Source organism: Lacerta agilis, chromosome 5 (assembly GCF_009819535.1).
Source record: "Lacerta agilis isolate rLacAgi1 chromosome 5, rLacAgi1.pri, whole genome shotgun sequence".
In the NCBI taxonomy this organism is placed as follows: domain Eukaryota; kingdom Metazoa; phylum Chordata; class Lepidosauria; order Squamata; family Lacertidae; genus Lacerta; species Lacerta agilis.
In genome coordinates, this window is record NC_046316.1 from 44,182,744 (window position 1) to 44,196,837 (window position 14,094).

The following is a 14,094-nucleotide window of genomic DNA, read 5'->3' on the forward strand; positions in this document are numbered from 1 at the left end:
ACCAACAGAGGGAGTTTTGAGGGGTAGGTGATGCTACACTAAAGACTGATTTCTTTCAAATGCATAATGAGTATTATCTCTTAACTTCGCCCATACTGCAAAATGGTTGACTGGGCATATGCTGGGTAAGGCAATCCTTACTTTATATATTAATAGAAACACCATGAACTTGCCCCAGTAGGAAATGGTTCAACCAGTGCAGATCTCTGAGCAGAGGTGCTACATACTGACAGAGGATAGTTTCAAATGTTTGTGGCTTCTTCCATTCAGCCTAGGCCTTTGTGAGAATAGTTGGCCAAAAGGCTGAGCTTACATTTGAAAGGGATATCCTCAGTGAAAATAATACCATTTGTCTAGCTTATGCAACAAAAGTTCTTCAGAAGACCCGTTTGATGAATAACCAAAGACTGATGGACCTTTCGTTATTAAAGATGCACATTTATTTTTTAAGTGGGTTCCATTGACCTAAGGAATGTTTTACCTGCTTTATCCGGGCTGTAGAAATTATATTTGTGTTATTTTCACATTTCTGTATGCTTTCACCTTGCACCTGGCCTATTCTGGCCACAGTTTCAGACAGCTTGACATTTCTGGTTTCCATTTTAAAAGGGCAGAGCTGAATTTTGGCAGTCAGCAAAGCTGTCATAGTTGTGTCTATTGTTTTGTCTGTCACCTAGACAACAACTAAATGGTACTGGTTAGATTACCTTGGAGAGGTGTCAGGCAGAAATCCTGTCCTTCCTGAAACACATTTTTTACCTGGTGAAGGTGTGCTTACCCAGCTTTGGTGAACATTGTGGTGCAGGATCTGCCCAGCCTGAATTGGCCTACTATCCTGGAGCAGGCCCCAACTACTACAACAATACATGCTTCTCCCATATCGGTTAAATGAGTTTCTAACAGATATTTATCTGAAAGAAATCCGCATGGAAATTCGCACTAAAATACCACTGTGTTCAGCTAGATTTCCAGAAATGCCTTCTGGACAAAACACAGAAAATTTCAGGTAAGGAAATGTTGAGAAAATTGAATAAAATCCTGCCTGAATGCAGTTTAACTCTTCTCTGAGTGATTCCACCCACTGGGGTAAGTCAACCCATTCATGAGGATTAATAATTGTCTGTAACATCTTTTGAAGAACCCCCAGGGCCTCACTTCCCTTTCTTCTCAGTTTACTGTTTGTTAATACTGATGTGCATTGTCTCATACAGAAGTTTTGCAGGAAATGACCCCCCATCTCAGAGATAGAACACATGCCTTACATGCAAGGTTCAAGTTCAGTCTCTGGCATCTTCATGTAAGAGCTGAGAAAGACTCGCACCCGACATCCCGAGAGTCCCGTTGTCAGCCAGTGTAGACAGCGCTGAACCAAATGGACTCATGGCTTGACTCTCTTTAATGGTAGCTTCTTATGCCCCCATGGTGAACTGAATGTTGCACAGGAGCATTGCAGTGCTCTCAGAAACGAACCAGAAATTATTATGTCAAAAAAGGAAGTGTATCCACTCTACCACCACTTGCCCAACCCCTTTTACATATTACAGGCGATGACCATTTCGCATAGGGGTTCTGGTCCCGGCCATCAGCAGAGTGTGCCCTGGCCCATTCTGCCCTGCCCCTGTTCTTCCCTTTTCCAGGTCCAAAAGGACCTGCCCATTAGCAATCGCCTGTCATTTGGATGCTCCTAAAATGATCAACGTCTGTACATCCAAATGTGGAAAATTTTGCATTAACTAAGTCATCGCTTTTGGCCAGATTCTGTCATGGCGGGGCCTATATCACATGACTAATGTTTGCCTTGGCCTGCACAGTGTCCTTATTGAAGTAATACCATCTTCAACTCAGAGCATGAAAACTGACTCCCTCTCTGATGTGGCAAATTCTGTGGTATTCCCACAAGTGCTTTCAACCCGAGGGCAGTGAGACAGTATGCGCTTATTGTGTCGCTCAGAAGGGCTCGTGGGATATGAGCAGGGACTCAGCAGCTGCTATTTGACTATCTCAGGATGCTTTAAGAGTACAGCAACGCAATTGGATTCGTGTCGTTAAACGGCAACTGTGAAACAAACTTTTAAGATAACAATGCTTCAGATGAGAAATCCGTGGACTGTGAAAAAGCATGACTGCAGCTCTTCCAATACCCTAACTGTACAGGGATGAACTAATTATATGCTCATAAAACAGAATACAAAGGGGTTTGCAGAGCCCTTTCATCCAATTTCCTGTCCATTTAGATACTATCTGACTACAGGTCATTTTGCCTCTTGAAACCATGAACAGCCAAGAATGTTTATAGCATCTTAACAACATTTCTTCCCCACCACCGTTCTGAACCTATTCGGAAGAATAAAATTGCACAGATAAAAAGAGCTATGTTTAAAAGGTTAGGAGACCCGAAGTCTTATCTCGGTTGTCATAATTTACGATCACAGCAAAGGGAAGATGGGGGGCTTCAGTACGATTAAAGAATTATTGAGATACAAAGCAGCATTTCTAACAGGAAAGCATTTGCATTTCAGCTTCTATGCCTTGTACAGCTGCACAAAGACCCCAAAAGTACCGAACGGCAAAACAGTTCAAAATGCAATCATGTCCTGAACCCACACAATTCACAAGCTAATAATAATGGCACAGCTTCTCCCCTCACTATCTTTCAAGCCCTGTGTTTATCACTATAAAATCGGATAATCTCATACAGGATTTGGCTTACAAATCACTAAAACAATTTTCACATTAATTGCATTTACATCCCAAGTGGACAAATCTGTTTGTATCATGTTCCGAGATTGTACATCTGGAAGCATGCCCATGGTTTCTCAGCTGATTAACCAATGCTGGCGCTTTTGGAAAGCTAAGAGGAAGAGGCATGCATAAAAGGTTAGCTGGGATCCAAGGGACATCATGTGACTGAGAGGCTGTAAAGCATCCTAATAGTATTTCTCCCACACCCTGAAAAGCTGCCCCCCCCCCAAATTGAGAGACTTTTCGGAGCAGCAATCCATCTGAAGCAGGGAGTACTAATGGAAAGGAAAGTTTGTGCATGTAGAAATGTCCTACATGGGTTTCATTGGAGCTTGATTTCTGTGCTTAGGGAAATGGGAATATATCATCCACTAGGAGCTGGAATGCAGAAAAGCTCAGCAAGACTTTCTGAATGGATAGGCATGAGCAATCCCAGAGGGTGAGACACTCCACTGCAACTTCTCTTTAGATCAGCGGTCAACAATTTCTTGGTTGAGAAACCCTATAACACAGTGGCCTTGTTTGCACATCAAACAGTAGTCTTGTTTGCATAAGCGTATAGCTCTTGGACAGGAGCTCATAGCCATTTTTCACCTCCCTGGTCTTTGGTACTCTTCTGCCACACTGAGCTAAACCAAGGTTTGGCTTACCGGTAATGTGTCTTCGAAATTGGGCCTGTGGTTAAGCTTTCTCCTTGATAACCACAAGCTCTAGGCTTCCATTTCTCTTCCATTTCTTTATTGAAGTTCTGTTTAAGTACCTTGGTTATTTTTCTAGTCTTGTGCAAATTATATGAACCATCTCCATTTTCTTTATGTACTCTTATCCATCTAGTATAAATGTTTTCCCCTTTCCTTTATTTTTTAAATTTATTTTAAAATGACTGAAGCCACAGCCAGAAACCTGCTCATTCTGTTTCTGAACAATGCCAAGCAAAAATAGTGATGACTGATCTTAAAAGTAACAGGAGAATTAAAACCAGTATGCTGATTAGGATCCTTAACATGGAGGTAAAGTCGTACCTCAGGTTATGTCTACTTTGGTTTACGTTTTTTCGGGTTACGTACCAGAAGTGTTTTTCGCTGTGCGCACGCTCCGTGCATACGCAGAAGCGTTCTGCGCAATCTGTGCACACGCAAAGCGCGAAATTGCACTTTTGCACATGCGCGATATCACCGTTCGGGTCACGTACTTTTCGGGTTACGAACGGCACCCCGGAACCAATTAAGTACGTAACCCGAGGTACCACTGTACTGTAATACAAAACTATATCTGGACAGTAGCTGATACAAGTAGACCTCATCACAGTAAACTATGGTTGGTAGCCAACAATGAAGGAGGTTTTTTTCTTCTTCTAACTTTTTTGAAAAGAGATTTAGTAGTCCTTAGAGAACTAGCTATGGAACTCTACTTTGAAGCTCTTAAGCCTAATTAAATTTGAGCTCAGCTTAAACTACAAATTTTATTTTTGCCGATTTCATTTTCATTCAAGCATAAAGGCTGAAGTGTGATCGGAGATTAAGTTCTTGGATTGCAATCCTGCTTACCAGGAAGTAAATCCTGCTAAACTCTGTGAGACTTTCCTTCTGAATAAACATTCTTAGCATGTTTTCAAGACATGACCGTAAACTGCCCTGAAAGCTAAAGCTGACAGGGCTGGGTATACATTTAAAGTATAAAAAAATAAAACAAAGGTTGGGTAGTAAGCTGAGCTAAAAAAGGTTAAAGATGACTCGTAAAGTCAATTAAAAATACACACAAGATACTTTTTGCCTCAGCACACTAAAAAAAATCCTTACTAAAACAAGATCTAAATACACAGCTTTTAAAGCTAATAAGTGGCATGCAGGTAAAAACAGAGTAGATGTGTGTGAGGCCTATGAACAGATAAGATGGGTGGAGTTGATGAAGGCCCAAAAGATAATGCGATATGAGCTCAGAAAGGTAGAAGAAATTTTATAGCACAAAAGTGATAGGCCTGTGGTTTCCTGCATTGACCACAGTTTGCGCAGAAATAAAACCAGAAAACAGTTTTTATTCTGTTCACCTTAAGATGCACAGCTGCAGTATGTTTGCAGAAGTTCCCTGCCAGCAAGCGATACCATCCATACTTGGTATCATATTCCCATACGCCATGAGACAACCCAAACTACGGCAGTGCCAAAAATCATAAATATTAGAGTATATGGTGGATCATACGATATAACAAATGATGTTATATCATGTTCTTTTGCTGTGCTTAACTGTATATTATACATGGTTTGGGTTGGGGGTATTTTTAGTGTCACAGAGTCTAGAAATTTTCTAAATAAATGGAAAACATCTACCCATTTCACAGATAAACAACAACTAGGGTTGAGCTGAAATTCTCCCTCCCCTCCCCTCAGCGCAGTCTCAGCTTCACCATCCCATCCGCAGAGAACTGGTTGGGCAATTTGGGAGACTGGCAGCAGAAACTGGCAGCAAACCTGTGATTGGCAGCCGTTCCCCCTCAGCTATTTTGTTCATGGACACTAATCGGGGGGGGGGGGATGGTCTTAAAATGGAAGGAAGGAAGGAAGGAAGGAAGGCGCTTGTTGGGTCTATCCAGTGCTCCTCCCCCCCCCAAATGTTTAGGGATGCTCTCATTTTGACTCAAGAAAACCACCATTTTATAGTTCAAATCAGGGGGGAATAAATACAGTAAATGGACAAAAGTATAAAGATCCACAAAATGTTTAGGGGTATGCATACCTCTGTGTACCCCCAGAAAAAAGCACTGGGTCTATACAACTTTGTGGGTATCCTGTGTGAAGAACTGGGTGTTACTGTTACCTGCTGGGCAACAATAGCCCTTAACCAGGCTTCCTCAACCTCGGCCCTCCAGATGTTTTGAGACTACAATTCCCATCATCCCTGACCACTGGTCCTGCTAGCTAGGGATCATGGGAGTTGTAGGCCAAAAAACATTTGGAGGGCCGAGGTTGAGGAAGCCTGCCCTTAACCATCAGGGAAGAGTAGCATCTTCTCTGGATTCCTGCATCACTAAGATGAGAGAGCCAAGGACGATAAAGACCAACCTAGCTGAGAACTTTGGAGGAAAACTGAAAGGCTCTCCTTAAAATGCTAACAGTTCTTCCACTTTTGGAGGGGAAGAGGGAAGCGACTGTCAGTTGCAAGTGATTAGGCAGCCCAGGGGAACAGCGAGGATGAACAGGTCAAGATGCAAGGCTTGGCCTCCCGACAAGGTCAACTGACCATAACTCTTATCTTGGGCTTCTAGCGTACGAAATGGGCAAAAGGTTTAATTGCCATTTAAGTTTTGTGTGTCAACTGTTCAACCAACCACCCAAAAGTAGATTGGAGTGGGGAAAGCACTGACTAGTTTTCTAATCTGAGTAGGGGATTTAAATAACAAAAATTAGATTTTCTATCGAAGAGCTTTCTCCTAAAGCCAATTCAAATCACATCAGTGGCGAAAGCCACAAGAGGACACTGTTTATTGCTATGTAACACAAATCAATGCTGACTTTTAGGTATGAGCAAAGGGGGGGGGTCATTTAAATTGGGTATGAAGGTGATTCCTCCACTCCCCCCCCCGAAAAAGGATAACTTAAAAAGTAGGTCATAGTCAATGGTCCAGAAATCAAATTACTGCTGGCTGTGGCATTGTCTGAATTGTCTCTAAAGAACTGCTCATGGCTTCTGTTCCACGACATTTAGGCTGCAGCCCAATGTTCACTCACCTGGAAGTAAGCCCCAATGAACATAATGGGACTTGCTTCTGAGCAAATATGTATAGGATTATACTGCTGGAGTAAAAACCTACCATGCCACTTAGGGGCAAAAGAAAATCCACTTACTGTTGGTTTTTCTTTCAATTTCCTAACGTGTTAAAGATGGTATGTTCCTTCATTGAGGTGCTTTAAGCACTGTTCTTTGCAATCAGGGAAAAGAAGGGACACAATCCACAGGAAACCCTCCTGCCTATTCTCGCCAATGGAAAACAGCACAGGAGAATTCCCTTGCGAATTGTGTCCATGTTTTGCAACAGTTGTCCTTGAGGAAACTCAGCTTTAGGGGGAGGACTGTAGCTCAGTGGTAAGAGCATCTGTTTTGCATGCAGAAGATTCCCAGTTTGATAGTTGATAGTTATTATGAAAAAGAACATTGCTAACTACCAGGAGCAAGAAGAGGCGGGGAGACTTCACTCTACTTTTTAGTCTTAAAATGGGGGACGGGGGAGAGATAGGAAGCACATTCATATTTTTGCTTTAAAGGTATTTTTAAAGCATTGGCTCTCAGTACGTTTCCAAGCACAATTCAAAGTGTTGGTGCTGACCTTTAAAGCCCTAAACGGCCTCGGTCCAGTATACCTGAAGGAGCGTCTCCACCCCCATTGTTCAGCCCGGACACTGAGATCCAGTGCCGAGGGCCTTCTGTCGGTTCCCTCACTGCAAGAAGCAAAACTACAGGGAACCAGGCAGAGGGCCTTCTCGGTAGTGGAACCCACCCTGTGGAATGCCCTCCCACCAGATGTCAAAGAGAAAAACAACTACCAGACTTTTAGGAGACATCTGAAAGCAGCCCTGTTTAGGGAAGCTTTTAATGTTTAATAGATTATTGTATTTTAACATTCTGTTGGAAGCCACCCATCTATTATTATTATTATTATTATTATTATTATTATTATTATTATTATTATTATTTTAAATAAAATCTGACCAAATTCAAAAGTCCAATTTGTATGATCTGGTTTTATTGACTCGGTGGACTTTTCTTTTCCTATTTGTCTTGGTATTGTGTGTGTAGCAGGGGAGAAGTCATAGTTGAATCTGGCAGACAAGAGTGCAGGGCGATCTTCTCACAGTCAAGACAGCCCACTGTCTTGACACACACACAAAAACTCGAGGCTGAGGACAGGATAGCACACTTGAATTATCTTGGGGAAAGTGGGGAGAATTCACTTCAGTGAAAAGGTACTTTGCACATGTTCAGAGGCACTTTTCTTTGGCTATTATTAAGCTTTGCTTTCTTTTGGGGAATGGAAAACAGCACGTACATAAAGAGGTATGTTTTTAACCTGAGGTGCCGGAATGGCTAGCGATGCAACTCTAAACTATACTGCAAGGATCAGGCAACAACCGCCCAGACTGGCAAGGATGAATGCAGAAAACAAAGGATGTAAGGGGAAGAGCATGACTGCAGAAAAAAAGAGTTGATATATTTGTTTGGGCCAGTGGTGGCTTTTAACTTATAAGCACAGCTGTTTCATTTTTTTACCACCCCCTCGGACCCCTTTATAATGGTGTCTCCACATATGTGCCCTCAGGCTAGAAGAGAATTAATGTCACAGCTGCTAGCTCTCCATAGGTGGGAATTTGTTCTAGGCAAAGCTTTATTGCAGGACCAATTATTGCCTTGAGCTTCAAGACTGGTCCAGTTTTCTCTACGTAGAGTTGGAACAACCTTTAAATCCTTTGGAACAGACAACATAAGCCACACTGCTGTTTCTGTCATAAGGTGCAGAACTGCACCTTAGATTTACAGCACTTCCAATACACATTTAAAGCCCATGACTTCCGTTACAGAATGCTGGGAGCTGTAATTTTCCCTTGCAGTGCTACAATTCCCAAGACCCTTAACAAACTACAGTCCCCATGATATTTTGGGATACGTAATGTGCTTTAAATGTAAATAAATCAATTTGGCCCTCATCTTTATAATAAGGATTTCACAGTTGCTGAGAAGAATTTCTGAAAGTTTTGAAGATTCACTCAAGTTGCTAGTTCCAGTAGTTATACTGGAAACTTCTTTTGATGGCTTTACCACTGAGCTGTGACCCCTTCCTTTGGTTAGTGAGGGCATCAGTACCAGATGTGCCAAGCTCTACCAATGGAATTGTTCAATTCACTATGCTTATGCTGAGAAGTTTCTAGAAAAAAAATATGACATCCATATAGCCACAAATTAGGTCCTTGTTCAAGCCAGGATAGAGATTCCAGGAGAATATTCAGCAAATTGAATAGGTAACAAAATTCAGAGTACCACCTGCCTCCCCACAAACCTGCAATCTAGCCACTGCAAAAGTAACTGAAAGGGAATGATCTCGGGAAATATGCTATGAACATTAGTCATGGGTTAGGAAGGAAGGCTGGTGTACATGGCAAATGCAGAAAAACCGAGACATTTTCATATTACGTGTTTTATTTGGGGGGGGGGGCGGGGGGGATTAATCAAGCTAGGCCACATTGGAAGATGAAAACATTTTATCTGGAAGAATGCACTCATGCAGTTGATCAGAAAGGATATTTTATTTGCATTCATTTTGCTCCATGAATATCCAATGTAAAAACCACAGTCAGCTTCTGAAATTCAACATGGAAACAGCCCAACTAACCTACAAACCTGTCAAAACAGCTTTTCAGAGCTTATTCATGACAGATGCTACGCTGGCACCTGGCTGTTTTACACTACGGTATTGGAATGTAAATTCTGTGGACTGGAACCTTTACAATTAGACTGCATTTGATTTTCCTGCAGAAAACTGTGCCTCCCCCCCCCACCAGATCATTTATCCTACCCATGACATGTATCATAAAAACAACTGAATCATGAAGGATATATTGTTTAAATTATGGCACTGGTTTTGCTGAATTCAGTTGATTGGCACCCTAATCCAGTGATCTGCAGGAGCTCAGAAATTTGCAGTAGTCTTTTGCAGATGCAGGTTTCTCTCATACAGATACACATACACACGGGTGGATCTGATTCTCAGAAGCAAAAAATAAATAAATAACAGGGCAGTTCCTGCAGCAAAGAAACTTTCTTGGTTGAGCAGAAAGTAAAACGTATTTTTCCGTCTATAAGACAAGGTCTTTTTATTTTAAAAAATGCTAAAAATTTGGGGTTGTCTTATACTGTACACTGATAGTGCTGAGCTAGGACGGATGATTTGTGGCTGCCGTGAGCAGGAGATTGTCAGCGGCGTGGAGGGGGGTGAATGTTGGATGCGGCAAGGTCTGTTTGCGATTGGCTCCTGCTGCAATCGGGCGTGCGATTGTCGGCTGCTGGCGGCAAGCGGGCAGACGATTGGTGGCTTCGTGGATGCGTGCGATTGGCAGCGGCGGGTGAGCAACCTCCCCCCCCATTTCCTCAATTTTGAGTCCCAAAAAATAGCGGCCGTGTTATAAACGGGAAAATGCGGTATTTTGGAGAAGAGTGCAATGAGCGAACACATTTCACATAACCACCTCCCCAAACTCCCAATCTTCCCCAAAATCTCTGTGACCTAAAATGTGAAAGAACCATGTCTACGATAAATATGGTTAGGATTGCCCCAGAGTTTTAGCAGCTTTTCCAGGCAACAGCTTTCCCCCATGGCGTTCTATGTTGCATGGAATAACCTGGAAAGGGGGGAGGGGGCACTAAAGTGGCATCGTGGTTTTGCACCACAGATGCTGGTCACATCCACACCATACAGTTAGAGCACATGCCTTCCCCCCCCCCCCAAAAAAATCCTGGGAACTGCAGTTTGTTAAAAGGTGCTAGGAATTGTAGCTCTGCACAGCTAAACCAGTTCCCAGAATTTGGGGAAAGGGGAAGTCATGTCCTTTAAAGGTATGGTGTGGCTGTAATTACTGTTTTGGCCTCAGCTATTAAAGTTGATCCTGCTAGGCTTCTGTCGACCAGCATCTGAAAAACAACATGGTCTTTTTATGACTTGTAAATTCTACTTGAAGCAGCACAAATCTCAGTTACAGGGTCTAGACATGTCGGGCATAAAGAAATCCAAACTTTGAACACACACACAATTTTTTCTTGTTGGCTTTTTTTCTTTTTTCTTTTAAAGGTAAGGAAAGTAGGTAATCAGTTTCTCAGGTGACTGCGAATTTTGTACAAACAAGTGGGGCACAAACAACGTTGCAGCATATCACCACTCCCAAAGAGGAATGGTCTTGCTCAGGGATCCAGGCAGCCCGAAATATCATTTTAACAAGATGTGCCAGGGATTGAACCCTGCACCTTCTTCATGCAAAGCATGTATTCTACTACAGACCAATGACCCCTGGACACCCACACACACACCCACGCACACACACACACGGTCTGGGGCATGGATGTGAACAAGGGGCCACAAAGGCCATGGACTGCAAGAGGCATCGTCTGCAACAAAAAATTAAAAAGCCCAGGGACACATCCAGGGTACGTTATCCTCCAGAAAGCAAGGTTTCATTCTTTGCACCTGCATGTAGGGGCCCATTCCATTTTTATTTTACCACGGAAGAAGGCGCAATAAACTTTTTTGCAACAGTCATAAGAAGCAACTTACCACCGAGTCAAGAAATCTAATACAGCACTCAAGCTCCGGGCGAGTCTCACAGAACTGCCGAAAGAGAAGTCTTCCTATTGGCTGCTTCTCACATAAACTGTAGTAATCTCTCTCTAGAGGAAATAAAGAGGAGGAGGTAAGGTGAAAAACTGAGGTACTTTTTTAATGCATTTTGGTCTGGTTACGTTGTGTCCATGTTTTCTTTTCCTTAAGGATCATAAAACACACACACACACACACACTGCACAAGCAATACAAAATGACACACACACACACCTCACAGGGACAAAGCCAAAGAAAGTTATGTGCATTTTGCAGTTGTGATGTGGAAGCAGAGAAATTGATTGTACCAGCATCTTTATGAAGTCAAGATTTTTCTCTCGCTTTCGGGGATGCATGTTTCTGACTTCTAATCGCTGCAAACAGAGGCTTGAGATCAGAGAGGCAAGGCCTGCTGAAATCCCCGAAACAAGATGGGGGAATGTGAGCAAGATAACACCCTATCAGGGACCTTCAGTGCCTTTCAGAGCCCCTTGCCCTTCCCGTCGCTTGTAAAGGCAGAAGAAATTACTCCCCGCCCCATCCCATTGCTCTTACTTCTGCTCAGAGAGTTAACTGTTGGGACTGCCCATGTGAGTCCAGACTACCAAGCTGGAAACCAGATATGGGCCATATCTGTGGTGTTCCTGTTCCCTGAGTGCAGGGGCTGCTGACCCAGTACCTAACACTCCACATACTAAAAACAAAACAAAATAAAAAATTCCTTCCAGTAGCATCATAGAGACCAACTAAGTTTGTTCTTGATATGAGCTTTCGTGTGCATGCACACTTCTTCATATACCAGGTATCTGAAGAAGTGTGCATGCACACGAAAGCTCATACCAAGAACAAACTGAGTTGGTCTCTAAGGTGCTACTGGAAGGAATTTTTTATTTTGTTTTGTTTTGACTATGGCAGACCAACACGGCTACCTACCTGTAACTCCACATCCTGCCATCTTTGCTCCACTGCCAGACTGGGCTACTGCCATAGAAGGCAAGGGCACAAAGGGTACACGTTTCTGCCAGAATGCTCGTTCCATGTTCACTTAATGAGATATCACATTGACTGAGGTCACTCATATCCCCCATATAAAGGTGGAAGGCTATTTGTTCCATCACCCTCAGCTAGGATCATTTTCTGAACAGAAACATAGCTATTATTTACATAAAATAAACTCAGACTTGGGGTGTGTGTGTGTGTTAAGATATGAAAAAAATCTGGAATTAGCTTGGCACAAATATGAAACCAGCTGGTGCATGAGGCTGTTATGACTGTAAATTCAGGAGTAGGATACCGCAGCACGTGCCGTAGCACTGGCCTTGCTAAAGAAATATTTATGGCTTAAAAACAGCAAAACAGCTCACAAAGTATGAAACCACCGGCTGTGTTTTCTTCAACATTCTTGCCCTGACTTTTCTCAACGCCATATGACAATTTCTATTGCTGCTGCAACAACCCACTCCTTATCGTAAGGCATGATGATGCTGTGAAGCGGACAAGCTGCCTTCATTTAACCTATTACAGTGGTACCTCGGGTTAAGAACTTAATTCGTTCCGGAGGTCCATTCTTAACCTGAAGCACCACTTTAGGTAATGGGGCCTCCCGCTGCCGCTGCGCCGCCAGAGCACAATTTCTGTTCTTATCCTGAAGCCAAGTTCTTAACCTGAAGCGTTATTTCTGGGTTAGCGGAGTCTGTAATCTGAAGCGTATGTAACCCAAGGTACCACTGTACAGAGAAGCGCAACAACTTGTCCAGATTAAAATCCTATTCTTTTCCTACTTTAGGAAAATTTATGGCATGCCTTGAATTGCTCGAGATTAAGACCATGACGTTTGCTGGCTGTTGCTTATTAAATAGACACAGGTCTATTTAAGTGGCAAGCTGTTGCCTGTCCAGATAGCTGGGGTACCCTCCCTTTTTCGCAATACCTGATCAAGCTGGGCTACCTCAGAAGTTTGAAAAATAGCACAGTCCAGGCTAATACAAGGGTTCCAAGAAGCTTGATCATTACCCCAAAGTTTGGCAGCCTTACAAAATAAAAAATAAAAAACCTCAATGTTCCTCCATCTGAGTGGCTCCACTAATTCCCCACATTCTTTTCAGACCTTTTTTCATGTTTTGGCTAAGCTCATCCTCCATCACTCCCTTTACCCAGGAATAACGGCACAAGACACATTAGCTGAACGAATGGCCACTAGTTTACTTGTTTACATTCATTGGTCTGCAATGCCCATAACTAATGATTGTCAAACTTCCTCCCCACAATTTTGTTTGGTGTGGATGTCCTGCTACGGAGCCAAGGATTAGGAAATCGCATCTCCTGCTGCTGCCTGCCTTGTTTAGTTGAACATTTCCTGGATCGAAACATTAGCGTCGTAATGATGTTGCTCTTTGTTTCTCATTGCCCACACACCTGAGGCAAGGGTGGGAAGATGTCAGGCTTGTGGGATGCAAAAATGGTGGAGTGGAGACAATGTGCTCTTTGAATTAAGGAGTAGGGTACCTCTGGACACAGCACAGGAATTTGTTCTCACTACCAGAATCGAGCTCACAGTTGCCCCCAAGGGTTTCTTCAGCTCAGCAATCTAATTTAGAAGGAACCCCTCCTGTTGCTACTGTTAAACATTTGGGAGTCAAACTCCTTGATGATATATTGCAAATCACTTAGAGATCTACCAGTAGATCTGGCTCTATCTTCTGCCCGCCCCTGATCTATAGGATGTGCTGAGATGACTTTGGAAGAATTACCACAGACCTTCCAAGTGTCTCTATTTTCCAGAGATGTCCCTGATTTAGACAAGCTGTCCAGGTTTCTGATTTGACCCTGGAATATCCCACTTTTCCTTAGGATGTCCTTATTTTCATTGGAAAAATATTGGAGGGTATGGAGTTATCTGCCCCACGAGCCATCTGAAGGCAATTCGGTATAGGGAAGGTTTTTTTTTTAATGTTTAATGTTTTATTATGTTTTTATATATGTTGGAAGCTGGCCAGAGT

The 14,094-nt window shown here is 42.8% G+C and overlaps 1 protein-coding gene across 3 annotated transcripts in view; it reads right to left on the reverse strand.

Annotated features, from left to right (window-relative positions):
• The window catches only part of GRK5 (G protein-coupled receptor kinase 5), a 148,007-nt gene that overhangs the window by 56,703 nt on the left and 77,210 nt on the right, over positions 1–14,094 (reverse strand). For all 3 annotated transcript variants that reach the window (XM_033149526.1, XM_033149527.1, XM_033149528.1), the window contains exon 3: positions 11,054–11,166. In XM_033149526.1, coding sequence (XP_033005417.1) covers positions 11,054–11,166 — 113 coding nt within the window. The remainder of the gene's footprint in view (positions 1–11,053; positions 11,167–14,094) is intronic.